Source organism: Trachurus trachurus (assembly GCF_905171665.1).
Source record: "Trachurus trachurus genome assembly, chromosome: 12".
In the NCBI taxonomy this organism is placed as follows: domain Eukaryota; kingdom Metazoa; phylum Chordata; class Actinopteri; order Carangiformes; family Carangidae; genus Trachurus; species Trachurus trachurus.
The window spans coordinates 19,173,599-19,191,388 of NC_139908.1; the positions used below are offsets into that span (position 1 = coordinate 19,173,599).

The 17,790-nt window shown below is 42.9% G+C and overlaps 1 protein-coding gene across 2 annotated transcripts in view; it reads right to left on the reverse strand.

Moving 5' to 3' along the window:
- The window catches only part of palm2akap2 (PALM2 and AKAP2 fusion), a 125,821-nt gene that overhangs the window by 95,178 nt on the left and 12,853 nt on the right, over nucleotides 1–17,790 (reverse strand). Inside the window, exons 1-3 of one of the 2 annotated variants that reach the window (XM_083982887.1) lie at nucleotides 10,379–10,444; nucleotides 8,638–8,718; nucleotides 2,388–2,509 (exon numbers count right to left, since the gene is read on the reverse strand). In XM_083982887.1, coding sequence (XP_083839013.1) covers nucleotides 2,388–2,509; nucleotides 8,638–8,718; nucleotides 10,379–10,429 — 254 coding nt within the window. In that variant the 5' untranslated portion in view covers nucleotides 10,430–10,444. Of the gene's footprint in view, nucleotides 1–2,387; nucleotides 2,510–8,637; nucleotides 8,719–10,378; nucleotides 10,445–17,790 lie in introns of those variants that run through there. The other variant, XM_083982886.1, reaches the window with a different exon arrangement.

The window sequence follows — 17,790 nt, forward strand, 5'->3', positions numbered from 1 at the left end:
TTTGACCATTCACTGCTGTCCTGTTTATACCAGAGCGAATGTTGATGTTATTTCAGAGCTGGTGATAAGTTACAGTAGCTTGCTGGCTAACAAAGTGTCTTTCATGCAGAGATTTGACAGATGAGGAGGAGGAGGGCGAGTGTGACTCACAGACACCAAATTGACCTGAAACCTCTCCACGAGCCTAATTTTTTGACAGTACATGCTAATCTGCATGGATGAGTAGTTTCATCTTCAATTCACCACCTAATTTTTTTCCATAAATAATATTTCAAATCATCATTTCACCCCGATGGAGGAGTTCATGGTGAGTTTCATTTCCCTCTACTACTCTTCCCCTACATGATGCCAAACGTTTCTAGCGCCTGGGGCAGTCCTACTCACAATTTGTCTTGCCCAAAATACACTGAGGAGAAAAAAAAATCCTATTTAGAGGCGTTTCTCTTCCCTCTTCCTTCATTTTTAATTCCTCTGGCGTTTCAGGAACTTTCAAGGGCATCTTTTCATGTAGGTGCATAAATTATAGAGCAAAGTCTGCATCTTTCCAGGGGCCTGTTAAACCTGTTCACTGTTCTTCAATACTGCACTAGTATACTGCTAGTGCAAAGTAGCCAGCTTTAGTGTTAACACCTGTTTGCTTACTGCTAAAACTCTCAGCCATTGCAAGAGGTTATAATATGCCCTCTGAGTAGTGTTACTAGTCATCCTCTACTAAATGAAACAGTCAAAGCAAGGTTAACTAGTTAACATGCTAACGTCTGTAGCTAGAAGACAAGAAATGCTTGAAATAAAATCAAAACAAGAGGGTTGCTTACAATAGAGAAATTATTCTGAGTAAAAAAAAGAAAAAAAGAAGTCAAAAGCAAGAAGAAAAGCAAAAAAGTTGGATGATGAACTTGCAATGTTTCTCCTGGCTTGGTAAGAAAACAGCTGTTAATGCTAATGTTGGCTAAGTTGAAGTAGCAAAACTTAAAAAAAAAAAAAAAAAGCTGTATAAACAGAAATACTGTTGTTGTGAAAATGTAAAATAAGTATTGATGCAACCTGTCCACCAAAGTGTAGGCAATCTCTGATACACGGTAATAACACAATTCATTCATTCATTTTGTGTTGTAAACAATATAAGGTAGGTTTTTACTTCATTACTATGATCAAGTTACTTTCATCACTCTTCAACTTTGTCATGAACACTCAACCATCTGAGCCAAAGAGTTTATTCAGTGTCAGAAGACAATGCGGAGCCGCCCGGCCCAGTTCTCACACCCTGTCAGTGGAAAACACTTGTGGCTGGCTGCAGTGAAGCGTCACACTGGCAAGACCTGCCTGGCACTTTTATTCATAGCACCGATGATCTCACCGTGCCCCAACTTCATCATCAGGGAATAAGTGACTATCATGCGGCAATGCTTGATGGGAATCAGGAAGCTCCTCCCAGAGACACAAACGCAGGAAGTGCACACGGACTCACATCACTCTCTTCCTTTAGCAACTGCAGTACAACCTGCTTTCATTGTGTGTCTTGTATCTGGTCACTTTCTCTGCTTTTTAACTTTCCCTCCAGCTCCTTTTATGTAATTTCTCTCATACTCCCCTCTTTGTTTTTTCTTTCATTATTCCTTCTTTGTCAACTCACATCACATCTGCTTTTAGAGAGGTTCCACACACAGTTCATACAGTAGCTCTTGGTGTTTGTTTTCACACCAGCACAGAAGAGAAATGTAGATTTTGCTCTAAGGTTACAGAACTGCCAGATTCCCGAGCACCTCTCAACTTACACAGTATGTGTGTTTATTTTAACCACTATACAGTATCAGTGTATCAATGTTGAGCTCAGTGTAGTCTCACAAAATGTGAGCCCTGCACTGGGACTCTGGTTTGCTGCTTTAAATATGGCTGATGTAACTGAAGTATACAATCAGTGAGTTGGCTCTAACTACGTACACAGATCAACTACACGTCATCACTTTACAGATAAAAAGAGACCAAATTCTTAATTTTGTGGAATCATATGCTACATGTACAGTGTGTGATGGTTTCTTATCAGTAGACAAGTTGGGAAAAAAAAAACTGCCTAGGAGACATGTTGTTGTTTACTATTTTCAACCTGGACCACGTGGGTAGGATGTAAAAAGAAAGTAAGGACGGAAGGAAGGAAGGAAATAAAGAAAGAAAGCCAAGTAGACAGTATGACTGGTATTTTAGGAAATGTCTCGGTTCCAAACTGTAGAACATACAGTGCTGGAAAGAAAAGCAGATGTGTGCTAACAAAAACAGATGTGATAACTTGCCGGCCGCTCACATCTAGTCACGGAAATGTACAACGAGCTGCAGCCCACTCTGCACGGAGACTAAACAAAGGCCAAACTACATTAGTCAATTTACCTTACCTATGTATTATGTCTTCCAGCCTCTTTCCTTGCTCTTCGTCCTGCTCCAGCTGTTTCCTCCGTGCCTCCTCTTCGTCCGGGCCCATTCCCTGGAGGAGCCATCTCTCTCGCATGGCTTTGGACTGAGGAGGGAAAGAAGACACGTCAGGTGTTTACGGAGCGATTTAAGATGAGATAAATGAATAGTGTGACATGTTCAGAGGAACGTGCTCAATCGCTTTCTTGTGAGAAGATTGATAACTCTCATGTGTGTGTTTGTGCACTGACGCTCACAGTGTTTTGGAACAAAAGACAACTGTCAGATCAGTCAGACGGCGCAGCAACACTTCAAACAGCTCGACTTTCTGATCCACTTTGTGATGCAGTATTTTTAGACATTATTAACAGCCAGTGGAGCTGTAGCACTGGGACTAATTTGTGAGATGAGTCCGAAGCCCAGCTACAGCAAATAAATAAACATGTACGCCTGTGCTTACACACAGTTTTACTTCTAAACTCAGCTGTAACACAGGTAAACACTCTTTACCCTAAGCACTATGTGCAAAATCAAGTAGCCTACTATAATGCATCCTCCTATGATATACAGTTATTCTGCTATCTACACATCTGCATAAAAATAATTCTTATGCAATAGAGAAAAATACCTTTCCAAATTGCAATGAATCTGCATTTGCTTTCATGTGGGACACTTCAGCTTTTATATACACAGGTGCATCTCAGTAAATTAGAATATAATGGAAAAGTCTATTTCCAGTAGTTCAACTTAAAAAGCCCCAACCAAGTATTACAGTAAGTGCATATAGATGGACATACTTTTCAGAAGGCCAACATTTCCATATTAAAAATGCATTATTTAATTGGTCTTTTGCAATATTGAATTTTTTTTTGGAGATACTGAATTTAGGTCTTCATTAAATGTAATCCATAATCATTACAATTTAAAGAAATTAAACAAATCAAGACATAAATGTTTCATTATGTGTGCAATGGATCTATATAATGTATTAGTTTCACCTTTTTTAATTGAATTGCTGACATAAATAAACATTTAGATGATATTCTAATTCATTGAGATGCACCTGTATTAGACTACCATATTTTAACTACATTTAAATGTGTGAAAATCCTTCAGTGCTCTTTTCCCTCTGTACTGTCTCTCACAGTGTCTCTGATGTTGATAAGCCAGAATACATGCAGCTTTTTGGTTCTGCACACTGATCCTTAATTAAACTAATCAGATTATTCCTGTTTGTGTCTCTATAGCATGACAGATGTGTCTGCAACTTTGTCTCCAAGACACATTTGAACACACATGGTGTAAAGTATCAATAGTCTGTGGATACAGAGGCTGCTGCGCTTCTTTAATGTTTTGAAAGATGAATGCCAGAGCTGTGTGTTTATACCGCTAATGTCTCCGTCTCTGTCTGGAGCTCTGTTTCGTTACCACAACAGAGTCGAGCGGGAACACTTAGCTTCACCTTTAGCTGTTTACTGTCAAACTGTTGCCTGGCTCTGGGTTGCGAGCTGACAATTAACAGTACGAGTGCCCACACACACGTACACACACAAATACAGATATTATTCCAAAGCATTTTACCACCTGCTGTCAGAATGTGGCAGCTGGGCTATTTGTTTGTTTGTGTGTGTACGTGTATGTGTGTGTGGCTGCCACACACCCACATAGCTGAGCTAACCTCACACATCATGTGCTTCACATCTTCAGAGTTGTCAGCCAGAGTTGACTCTTTAAAAGTTGCACAACCAGCAGCTCGGCCGGAATAAGATGCTTTCTTGAAATAAAGTAACCACAGATGTTTGTATTTCACAAGGCTTTCCTGTCACAAACTGAGCTCGTCTCTTCCAGATTATTCCATCCACACATGTGGCTCTGGATGATCGGAAATGTAACTTTCATGGTTAAATATAGATTAAAAAGAAAAGATCTATAAATCTTAACTAGTCAAGCTTCATGCCTTTTATTTTCAATACATACCCACGCTCACAAACATGTACATGTACTTGCATACATATCAATAGACCACCTTCCTCCACAATCAATCAATTCATATCTATATATGTACAGCACTAATATAGCATTTGTCTTATATTTATGTTGTTTATGTGTTTGTCTTCTTTCTTTCTTTCACCTTTATTCATTCAGGGAAGGTCAATTGAAAGCTTTTCCAATGACGCCCTGATTACAAAACAACATAAATATACACAACACAAATCAAATCATAGTGCACAATTACATAGAGACTGCAGGACACTTAATAGTAAGTTCTTATAGACTGTTGCTTTCTGTCTTTGTCTGTTTCTGTTGTTTTCCACTTGTCTTCTATTTGCATCACTTAATGAAAAATAAAAAAACAGGTTAGTGCTAGTGTGAGGATGTATAATATAATATTATACTACACAGCTGCAGGAACAGTGACTGTAACCAGCCACCAAATGAGTTACAGTGTATTTAAAACATGCAGCTGCTTTGTTTACAGTCTGTCTTCATTCAATATGGGCCCAACCTACTCTGTGCTTACACATTGCTTCAGCTGTATATTCACTGCCTGGGCATGTGATACTCCAGTATATATATGCACTGCTTGAGTTACTACTGGGCTAAACATTGCAAATACAGTACAGCATGGTGCGTGAGCGATAAGAGATGAAGCATTGTTTAAGACCTGAGGTAACTGTTGGCTTAGGGTCAGATATTGAGTTGAAGGTTAAAGGTGAAGTTAAGCTGAGTTCACTTTCGGGTTAGAAGTTAGAGGATGAATGGAGTCAATGACGACGCTCACAGGGGAGCTAAACAAATGTGTGTGACACCCATTCATCTCTCTTAATCTACTCAATCCTTCTCTCTTTCTTTCCTAAACATACTTTATTGCCTGGACGCTGAATGTCACACAGAGATCAAGAGACAGAGCGCGCTCACAAACCCGTCATTCATCCGCTTTTACACGTACACGCATGTGCGTTTAATTACTTGTGTGCACAGATGAATGTGTTAGTCACTTTCTGGCTGACAGGTAGCAGCTCATTCCATCTTAACTTCCATCCCCGGGCTCCCGGTGTGCAGGCCTGTTACAGCAGAGTTTCCTTTGGCTGAGCAGGACGGGCCTGACTGTTTTTCTCTTTCCAGAAAAAAACCCTCCAATCCAAACACACATAAACAGACCCCCCTAATGATTACTGCCAGCCACTACTGGTAAGCCAAGAGTGTATTTCAAGTAAACATAGAATTTGAAGTTCAAATAATAAGTGCTGTGTAAATGGGGAAACAAACTGTTGACAGATTGCGAGTACGGCAGCGGTTATTTGAGTAGAAACCTTGAAGCATTTCAAACCAAAGAAAAATGGGTTCCTTGACCTCAAGCTGAGAAAACACACAAGCATGCAGCTCTGTCAGGTGGACACACACCAGATACAGACATCCTATGCGTTTTGAGCTCTGACACGCCATGTGACATCTCTTAAAATACATTCTGCTAAAGCTTCTGCTTTTGACAGTATTTGATTTCTGTTTCCTCATCGGGTTTTTACATTAAGATGACTGAAACTGTCCAAAAAGAACTGAATTCTGAAACATCTATCATCCATTTCAGTAGATTTATGGTTGTTCCTACAGTATATAATTCTTGGTGAATAACTGATTCACCTCCAAAAGGAATTGTTTGAATAATCCTGCTGCTCTAAATCCAGCACAGATGCCTGGTGGGTAGGGAAAAGGCTGTGGGTACCCATTACGCAGCAAATATGTATGCCGGCCAGTTTTAATATTTGCAATAAAAATACATTCCATCCTCTAATTGGAGCCTTTACACACACTTACTATGAATGCATCTTTTATGAACTAAGTTCGATTCCCACACACTGGTGTTTTCCCGCATTTAATACGCACTTATGGGAATATAGACAATGGTGAAGCTTGAATTAAACCCATATGCTTACGGACTTTTATGTATTATGTTCAATGAGGTAGAGCTTCTAATGAAGGTTACGTTGACATGCAACTGTTGTACCTGGGTTCAATCCCAGTCTGAAGTCCATATTCCTACAGTCTGGGCCCGGCTCCAACACATATATTAAAACTAATTTAAGTCTTACGGGGCACTTCAGTGTAACTGACCCAGCACTGCCTCAATTTGAACCTGAAAAGTTTATCATTTGCAGTTCAGAGATTTTGTGTTGTTTCGTTGTGCGTGTCTAGCATATAAAGCTGCATTTTATCCCTCTGGTATTTGATTTCTTTCCTTTTCATATTTGGGTTTCCCTGCATGGAAAGTTGTAATTATAACAAATTGCATATGACATTAACTGCTGACATTTCAGTCTAGTGCAATAACTGCACTGTAGACTATTAACCAGTGTTGTTTTGTCCAATCAGTGCTGCATTGCGGAAACCCACAGGAAAGCAAGCAGTTATATTAAGTAATGACATGCTGCATTTTATTATTATACACAGAAATGCCTGTTTCCTTTTTTTCCTTTTATAATAATTCAGTCAACAGTCAATTATTTCATTTTGTGCCTTTATGTTTGAATAGAAGGATAGATGGTGTTGAGAGATGACAGGAAATGAAGCAACAGTGCCGGGGCCTGAGATGCAACAAGGGCTCCCCAGCAGGACCAGGGACGTTATGCTTTATGGTGAGGGTCCCATCTGGTGTCTGGGAGTTCAAACACTTCAAAAGTCTTTAGGGAATTGCATTAAATTTGGCACAAATATCCAATCCGACTCAAAAATGACTTGATTAAATTTTCTGGTAAAAGGTCAAGGTCACTGTGACCTCATAAAACGCTGTAATTTGACTGGTCTACTCTGTGTGCTCTGCCTGCTCCTCAGAGAAACACGAAGAAGAGTCAAAAATGTGAATGCACCCTAACCTGAAGATATTAGCGCTTTGCTCCATCTGAGAGAATTAAGCCTGTTGTGATCTCCAGAGCCGTTGCACGGTTCTGTTTAGTTTCCTTACATACAACACCAGCAGGCTTGAAGTCCAGATGCAATCAGCATCTGGTCACACAGTCCCATTTAATGGCCATTACCTCTGAGTGCCACACAGCCAGGCAGCATGAAGCAGGCTTTGTAGTCTGATCTCCAGGGGCACAGTGGCCTGGGAGAGGAAATGGAGACTGGAGCCCAGAGATTTGATAAGGACCTCTGGTGCTGCATGATTCAAGCCTCTCAGAAAGGAGGCGTTGATCTGAGTCCTAGACCGCGTAAACATCCCAGTGATTTCAGAGCCAAGTCAACCCGACCCTGCTTTTTTTTTGCAAAGGGACTGCTCTCCTCAAGCTATGGTCAATTTTCCCTCTCACAGCTGGGTAAAATGCATACATTGGTGGTTTTTGATTAGTACCAATACTCCACACCTTCCCTTTAAGAATCCAGTTCAGAGTGGCTGTGTGTCAGAGCTCCACAGGAAATGGAAAGTCCAGTTTAACAGCGTGAGAGAGAGCAGAGAGCAGGCTGGTTCTCAGAGGAAACAACTGGTCAATTACCCTACACAACAAACTATTTGTCGCTGCTTTGTTGACTGCTGAGGAGGTTTTTTTATTTTTTTATTTTTGTGATAACATTTTATTGATAAAATTCCACAGAGGTCAAAGTTCAGGGTCAGTGACAGGACATCGTCCTCTTCCTCCTCCTCCTCTTCCAGCTAAATCCTGATGTCTTCCCACATACGGGAATATCATTATGATTTTGATTTGTCCTGTGGTACATTAAGTACATCTTTATGACCCCACTTTTTTTTTTTTGTCAACCAAACTTATTTTTAAAGAGGAACTATGCAGGATCTTTAGCTTAACAATGCTACATTTTTACCTCCATTAAACAGCTTTGGAGTAATTGTGATGGTTTAATAAATGACATGTAACGTCTTACAAGGGAGAATGGAGGCTCTCTGCCTTCCACCTAGTGTCTTTTGGCTGAAAATCAACTTTGCAAGATCGGGGTCCCAGCTCCGCGCTCCGTAAGCCGTAATCTCTTGTTTATGACAGATAAGAATGCACAAATATACACATTGTAACATTGTATATGATATATAATGTGATGTAACACTCTATTGATTGAGTTCTCGCCGACTTTGTTGTAAACACATGCACATGGCTGAGAGGAGGGTTAGCAATAAAGCAGAAAAGCGAACAGACTTGCATAGTTCCCCTTTAAAGTAGGGGAAATTCAAAACTACCTCCATGTGCAAATAAGGACCACACACACACAGACACACACAATCAAACCAACCTTGAGATGTTGTAGCTGTAGCACCAAGTCATCAAGCTGGCCTCTTTTGTCTTCAATTTCAGTTTGTCGTTTTCGTTTCTCCTGAGAAAAAAGGAAAAACAAAGAATTATCCACTGAGAGCAGGGTATTTTAACTCATTGTTGTAGATTGATACTGTCAGTAGTTTCATTTTATTTTACAGTTGGAGCGGCGAGTCCTAATGGTAGCTGTTGTATTGACTTAATGTTTTAATATCTGCGAGACGAGATCCCTGCAGGGCATTTAAGGTTTTCCTTCATTCAATTGAGCAGAGACTTAATAGCTTCTTACGTACATTAGTATATCATCCAACTCAATTAAACTGATACAGTCTTGTTTAGTCTACTGGGTCATATCACAGGATCTAGATTTCCCCCCAGTGTATGGCTTCAACAATGCAGCGAGCTAACAAAGGACATTAGAAGTAAACAGATCTAAAGAGGCTCCACAGAAAAAAATATCTACATCAAGACCAAACACTGATAAGACCGTCCATGTAAGTACTGTTCAACTTCTCTTTCTGGAGCGACAGGGAGAAAAATGATCCCTGGGTGTACGCAGGAAGGAAGTGAAGTATTAGAGGGGTCAGAGGTCAGGGCTTATTGAGGTTTGAGAGGGGTTAGGGTCTACAGGCTATCGAAAGAGCGGGGATTAGGCCTTGAAGTCTCTAAGTGGCACTGAGGTTGAACCTGAGGTGGGGAGAATAGTCCTTTAAAGGGATAGTTCAGCTTTTTTGAAGTGGGGTTGTATGAGGTACAAATAGCCACTAAGTATAATATCTGCACCGAGACACAGGCAGTGTCAGTTGTGAATGGGGGATGATTAATCAGCATATTTTTGCCGCCTATACAAGAAGTCCCGTCTCAAAATAATACACCAGTTCAAGAGTATGATCTAAAGTAAAAATGTATAATGCGCCGGTATTTCTAAGTGGGGGGGGAGCAGATACCTTTCTACTGTAGATAGTATACTTATAGTGGCCATGTGTACCTCATACAACCCCACTTAAAAAAAAAAGCTGAACTATCCCTTTAACTTCATGTGGAGATGAATGAGGCGGACGGCTGGAGGCCGGTCGTGGGTGGACTGCAAGCAGGACAAAAATACCAAACACAGAGAGGAGATGGTGGAGTCACTGTCTTTGAATTTACTTTCATGAAAATGCATGGGAATATAAACAAAGCAGATCCCAGGACAGCCCTGTTTAGGGCTCAAGGGCACAGAGATGTGTATGTGGCTTCATCTCTCTCTCTCTCAGTTGGAGCAGAGCCGGGATTTCTGGGACGTTTCCTGTTTGCTAAATATATAACCGTCAGGGAAACCCCCCCAAAAAAATGCGTATTAATGTTACAGCGCCTCTCAAAGAGAGCAAAATTGAGGGAAGAGTGATGATGAGAGAATAGAATAAGAGGAGCTGAGAATATAGAGACAGAAAGAACAGAGAGAAAATATTAATAGCGCGGATTAAAAATAGAACAGAGATGAATGAAAATGGTTTGTGAAAAACAGATAAAATTAAGATGAGGCTGAAGGACGTGTTGCTCACAATCACTATTTTTAAAGCAAATGCATTCATTTTATTTCAGCACAGTGTTGTTGTTCACTTTCTAACAGAACAGACTGTCCTCACCAGAAGGTTACTGCGCTGGTCGCGTGTCAACCGCAGAGAGCGGACACGATGGTTTCGGTGCAGAGATCATGTCCTTTTTTTAGAAAATCAGACCTGAACAAAACCAGTTTGGGGGGAAAACTGCACACAGCGCTGTGGAGACATCTGCCCTAATCCTGAGGTCATCCCCCTCTCTCTCTCTCTCTCTCTCGCTCCCCCTTCGTCACACACACACACATACAGTAGATGCGCACACCGCAGCGATCTACACAGCAGCGGTTCCCATGGCTGATGAAGTACAGTGAGAGAGTCTGAGCTGAGGTATGGTCACCAGATGTCAGGGAGTGTTAGGACATGTGGTCGAAAACACATACACACACACACACTCATCCGCACAACTCAAATCCACAGAAGCGCACAAATGTAAATACACTCAGAGGCACGAATGTGTACACACAGATAAGTTGTGTGTGTATTCATTGTTGGAGAATCCTTGACTGTACAGAAACGCACACACACAGACAGATGTTTGACATCCTCCGATCAAAGGCCGGTCTGGTTACCATTTGGTTTCTGTTGCATTCCAGAAATAAAATGTATAGAATGGGGCATACTGAATACACGCACACAGCAAGGCCCTGCTCTTTTAAGTGTTGTATATACTGACTCGTACACTAATCGCCCCCCAGGCCCTGTCGGACTGACAATAGCTCTGTGGCAAATAACACTCCTCCAGGAACACAGACTCCTCATTCATTTCATGAGCCAGAGCAGTGTGGGGGGCGTGAGGGGGGGGCCCACCGCAGAGGGATGTGGAACAACAAAACAAAAGGAGGGCATTTTTATACAAAAAAGTTTACTTTGGCTCTGATTGTGCTGCACTGCAGTTGGCCAATGTAATACTGCAATGCAAACACACATATATTGCATGTTGTGGCAGCAACAGAGATGAAGACAACCAATACTCCGCTCTGTAGCTATTTGGCATTGATTAACCTTTAGCAGGAGCACAATTGCCAGATTAGCGCTACTATGGCATCCGTTGCATTGCTGCAGCGGTGCTAATGCGAGCCTGAACGCAGTCTAACTCATCGACACTCAGCGCCATTAGTTTGACCGTTCGCTGCCAAGAGTCTTAGTGTGCTAGCGCTATTCAGCTCCCTGAGGTCACAGAGTTCCTCTGATGGAGTGATGATCGCCGGTTCATACGTTTAGCTGTTTGACTCCTCTATCTGAAAACATTCACTCCCGGCCCCTGAGCTCTCTTTGCAGTTTTGAAGTTGTGCTGTCTCGCGCGGAGACAAGAAGACGGCCGGCCACCGCGCCGCCGCGGGTTCCGTCCGCTGCGTTTTCTCCTTGAGAGCACATCCTCCTCCTCAGGAAAATATGTTGACATTCTTGGTGACACACTCATGACTTCCCACACTCTGACTCACTCGACTGTTTGGCCCCACTTGGCTTACCGCTCGAGCTTTTATTACAGAGGGCATCACTTTTCCCACTACTGTTGATCACATCCAAGGAGCCGAGCACGTCCGTGCAAAAGATTTTGACTTGGACTGTTGCTGGTTTGTTTCTAACACGAGTCACATGGAGAGAATTTGGTAACCTCTCGTCCTACAGGGTTAAAGATTTTGGCAGAGGAGGTCAAAACTTACAGCGTCTAATTACAGCTCCTGTAAACTTCAGTTCAGGACAATGAACTCTCATTCTTCTTCTGTGGTGTTTATTACCAGAAAGGATTCAATTTAAGAATCTACAGTAAAGGTCAAAGTCTAATATCACTATCCTGATTGCATGAGTTTTGGATTTTTTTCTTCAGTAATTTGTGTAATTTGCCCGTAAAAAAAAAGTTAGTGTTCAACAACAGACATGGGAGCGCTCAAGAGAATATCAGGGTGTATTTTGACCTGGCTTGTCTGGAGCAGTTGTTCCAAATAGGGTTAGCAAACAGTGGAACAAACTAGATGATGAGGTTAAAAAATCAGGAAACTTGTGGGCTTTTAAAAAAGAAATACAAAACTCTATTCTAGACAATTATAAATTGATTTAAACCCAGAGAAAGGGGTTTATAACGTTATTCTGGACTGGCTGTCTGGAGTCCAGACCGCAGCTCTGCTGTTGTATCATATATGTTAAGAAAGAAAAATTGTGATGAAATTAATGTATTCTGAATGGAAATCGGGGCGGGACCTGATAAGCTTTATGCTTCTCCCGTTTTCCCTTTCGGTCATGTTGCTTGTATTGTGTAACTGAAATTGTGTGTGATGAAGTCTGATTCAACTAACATGTCCGAAATAAATAAATAAATAAATAGCCGAGATCCGAGTACTCCAGTACTTGCTCGGCTTGGGCGGTATCCAAGTGCCATTTCACCACTCGGATACTCGCGTTTAACCCCAAAGATCGGTTTATTTGGGCAGAGCACAGCAATCACAACCGGATGTGGGATAAAGCAAGTGGGCCAAGATCACCAAGAAGGGGTGGTCTCAGTTCGGGTCGGGTTTGGAACGAAAATATATACAAATGACTCGGATTGGTTTGGGTCCGTTGAGACCTCTATTCCATGGTTTTTGTTTTTCTTGGGCAACCTCCTCCTGCTTCCGGGTAAGAAATCTGACCAATGAAAGAACAGCTGGTTCGGGCATGGCATTTGTTTACAACTTTGGACCGCTTGGGCTTGTTACCACATGAACACAAGAGAAATTCCCTGAATTGTAGCAAAGCAAACTAGCCACAGGTCTGAACACACCCTTAGAAAGAAAACACTGATTGAAAAAAAGGGGGTGTTGTTTCTCGCTTTGGCCTCCTACTATTACACATTTCAAACCAAATACTGACTTGACTTGAACTTAATTTACATCCTGTGCCACTGCTATACATCAACACACACACACACACACAAACCCTGCATGAGGTCACTCAGACACCATCATAATGTGGTAAAGCAGTGATGTAACTGTTAGATTCAAAGATCTGCTGAGACTGTGAGCATGGAGCGCGCTACGGATCGGATGAGTCACATTCTGCACATGCCGACACACACGCCCAGCGGAGACATCCCAATCCCACCACCGTCGAGATCATCTTCCATTCAGCGAGCGGCCATACCTGAGCGTTTAGAGAACGCAAACCGAAATGGAACAAGCGGCGTAAATGTCACAGGGTTTTGATTCTGCTGCGCCTGAACGATTCATTTCCGTGATCACAAAACAATCTATTTTTAAAGACGTGACGTTGGGGCCCGGGGACTTTCTGATGGGTTTTTTTTTGCAATAGTGTTTATAATAGGCTACATATTGTAACAATGCTGATTTGTTAGCCCATACGCGCACAGAGGTGGGTCAACCCTTTAGCCAGTGATGGTGTCGATAAATGCAAACTTAGCACATTGCTCAGATGTCTCGCATGCCGTTGTCATGCGATGGCAGCAGGTGGCGACTGTGCTCGTCGTGTCCCATCACGAGGACGGACACACGTACGCGTGTCGCTGAATTTGAATGGTGAGAAACACATTGAAGGAAACATGGTAAACAAAACATGGTTCGGATTTTAACTCCCGGCTTGAAGAGGCCACGGGCGATCCACTGCTATCATCAAACCAGAGTGCATCTGTCATTAGGTAAGTGATGAGGCTAATACTCTGTCGCATTCATAGCTGTAGCTGCTAAAATGACCTTTGCTGCGTGTCGGTGTCCCCACCCCCCCTCCCCTCCCCTCCCCAGTATTCCTGTCCTGTCACTCCACATTGTTTGCTTCCTAATTAAGCTCAAATGTCACCAAAATAATTTCAAAACCTGCAGTCGCCACTGGATCTGCATTCCAGCCCCCTCCTGTCTCAAGTCTCTGTTAACTTCACCCCCCCACCCGCCTCACACACAGAAGCATGTACACACAGACACACATGCAAACACGCCAGAATGTCCAGTAGGTCCAAGACAGCTGCTGCTAATTTTAGCCGGCATGTAATGCGTGGCATGCCCAAGACCCCCACCGCATTTCCCAACAAACCACACACACACACACACCCCCATCCTCTTCCCTCCTCAAAATGACTTTGCCCAAAGCGCACTCACTCCCCCACCCCCGTAAACTGCTAAAGTCCATAAACTAAAGCCTCCCCTCAGCCACCTATCCAAAGATCCAATCTGCTCTGTTGGTCGCTGGCAACACCCACCCACTCTGCCAAAACCCGAGGTGCTCATTCAGGAGTCCTGTTGAGCAATCGTATTCAAACAGTCAGACCTGAACCTCCGCTGAATCTGATGCAGCAACTTATCACAGACCAACAGCTGTGCCTGTGTGCTGACTGCAGAACCTGGATTTTCAATTTAACAGAGCAGATGGAGGGAATCTGACAACCAGTTTTTTTTTGTTTTCAGATCCCATGTTAATTATATAAACAATTTAAAAGAGGGCAAGGGGCACCGTGTGGCACAGTGGGTGGAGCAGGCGCCCCATATGCAGAGGCTATAGTCCTTGCCGCAGTCAACCCCGGTTCAAATCCCATATTGGACGCCCCTTTAGATTATTAAGATAGTAGATAGAAGTGAATTCCTGTACCATGGTGAAGCTATAACTTCTACAAATAACAGCAAGAGACAGAAAGTTGATGAATCTGTAAGAAATGGTTCGCTGGGGAACTCAGAATTGCGTCTTTCCTTCCTGACATTCAAAACATGTGTATTGTTTTGGACTAGGATAGTGTGTGAGCCCCGTGACTTGGAATGCGATGTTGTGAGCAAGCACAGTGGAAAGAGAAAATCAAAGAAACAGGAAAAAGGTGCAAGTGTGTTATAAAAAAGGTGCTCACAGGCTAAAGCTATTAGCAGCAAGGCAAAAGCTGTGGGGAAAACACTTGACTGCAGTTGCAGAATGTTTTCCATGTTGTTTCCAGAGCTTTGGAGCTGCCAATATGTCGCCCTAAGACTAAACTTCACGGGCTGAAACTGCACACGCCTGCAGGCGGCCCAGCCCCCCACACTATTTACCTCTCTTAACGGAGCCCATTACCCCCGGCCCTCCACTGCATGCCACAGTCACAAATCTCAGCGTATGCCAAGGTTCTAGCTACAGCCCCCCCCCCCCCCCCCCCCCCCCCCCCCCCCTCTCCTATGTCAGACGTCACAAAGTGGATCCAGCTTCCAGATTATATCTCGGAGCTCATCTTGGGATAAATCTGTGGCGGAGTCCAGGAGATAAAGTGATTCATAACTACACATTAGTCTTGCAGGGACGTTTCATAAGGCAGCAACACAGACAATAGACAATGACCATGATTTTTTGCAATAACATTTTTTGAAAAAGTCTGCTCCCTGACAGTCTCTGTGCTGTTCCTAGAGCCAGCAGCCGTTCTCTGTTTTTCCCACAGACAGAAACACACACACACACACACACATACATCACCATCATCTCAATCCTCAAACACCACTTCCCAATTCCCTTTAGACTCAGGCCCAGACAATCTGTGGCCTTGTGTGTGTTTGACTGTGTATTGTGGGGGGGGGGCAGCTAAAAGTCCAAAGGGCTGAAGTCATCTGTGTAAACACACAGACGCACACGTACACACACACACACACACACACACACACACACAGATATACGCAGTTTGCCATGCCGCCTGTGGTCGACGGGCCACACAGGCAACAGCTAATTAGAAAGATGAAACGCTAACCACTCATTGGCTGATCTGAAAACCACATGCAGGGCTTTGGTGAACACGCACACATTTACAAAAAAACACTCGGACAGGAACGCTCAATCACATACATACGCACAAACACACACACACATACACATACACACACATGTATGATCAGTTTTTTGGGGGGAACCCTCACCAGGCCGCGCTCCATCCGACTGCTATAATTACATGTTAATAATATACCAATTACAGGTCTGGATTTAACAACATGACATCACAACTGCTCCCCTAATCTGACCAATTAGTTACCACGGAAACCAGCGTGGCCGGCAGCTGACAGGCCGTAATCACTATCAGACTGTGGGAATCTGTCCTGGGGTCTGTATGTGTATGTGTGACAGACAAATGAGCCAATTGACTAATCAACTCTCAGATTAAACACTGGCAAACGTCCCGAGCCTTTGTTGCACCGAGTGATTAATGCTTCAAGCAGAATGCAATAAATCAATCACAGTGATACATTTTTCCACTTTGCATGGCACCGGCTCTGATGGAGCTCTGTTAGCCAGACCGTTTTTTTTTTTTTTTTTCCATTTGAAAAAGTAATGTAGATGATAACAGGCGAGCAGAGTCGCATTTCTGTACTCTGTCGAACAAGAACAACCTTCAAATGTGCATTTTTAAATTGTGACCTCATCCGTCAGCATTTAGACGGAATAAGAAATGACTCAAGATAATCGCACTTTATTGTTTTTGGTCAAAAGGCGCATATTCACAACTGAGACTTGACATAAATCAATACTTCTGCCAAGGAGGCCGTGTTTTCACCTGTGTCTGTCCATTTGGCAGCACAATTATACAAAAGAATTCTGAACTTTCTGAAGGGGACGCGGGCCAGGAAAAACCCCATTAAATTGTGGGGCAGATCCAGATCACTTACTAAGAATTTGTATATTCTTGCTCTAAAGTCTGGTGTGTGTTGTTTGACAGTGGCCTTGGCAGAGACCACATTCTCTCTGGACGCCTGACTGGTTTTATAACTGTAACTCTAAATAAGACTTGGACGTCCAATGTCAAATTCTGTTCTTTGTCTGTGTCTCGCTCCAGCTGCTGTGATGGAGCAGAGAGGTATGTCGTCTTTTCTCTGGAACTATAAAAAAAAAAAAAAAAAAGGGGATGGTGATTCACAGCCATTAGCGCCATGCTTTATTCATGAGGCACGCAAGCACACAGACCTGTCTCTGTGGTAAATGAACATTATAATGACAGCTGTCTGCTGCAGGGCCGTCTCAAAAGCACGCTTAAGAAAACAAGCATTAGATCCATATTACAGTACAGTACATGTTCGATAAAAATCAGCGTCAGACCGAGCGAGGAGCCGTGTGCTCGGACCAGCTCCGGTGCAGAATAACGACCGGGCCAGTGATTCAGCTCTGAATTCAGAGGAAGCTTTCAATTTGGCAGGATATCCGTTAAAGTATTGATGAAGGCAGACACCGATGGCGATGACAAGGAAAATCTCAGCGAATGAATTATGGATGAAATCATTAGCATGTCAGCTGTGGACCGGAGACAGTGTGTCGATGTGTGTGTGTGTACGCTATGTGCGGTGCACCTCTCCACAGGGGTCCAAGTAAAGCTTATTGAAAGCGTCAGATATGAACCGCCTCCAGTTTTGGAGGGTATTGTTCCAGTCTTTTTGATTCTAGTGAAAGAAAACACTTGTCAGAAGAGGTTGCTGTAAAATGATTCCCCTTCCCTCTGAGATGCTCTGGGGGAAACTTGGTCCTGAGTCTGTATTTACACTGAACCTGCATTGCTTGGCTGTGTCTGTGTCTTACTGGGCGCTCAGCTGCCTCACAGTTGAGAGTTGTTAGTACTA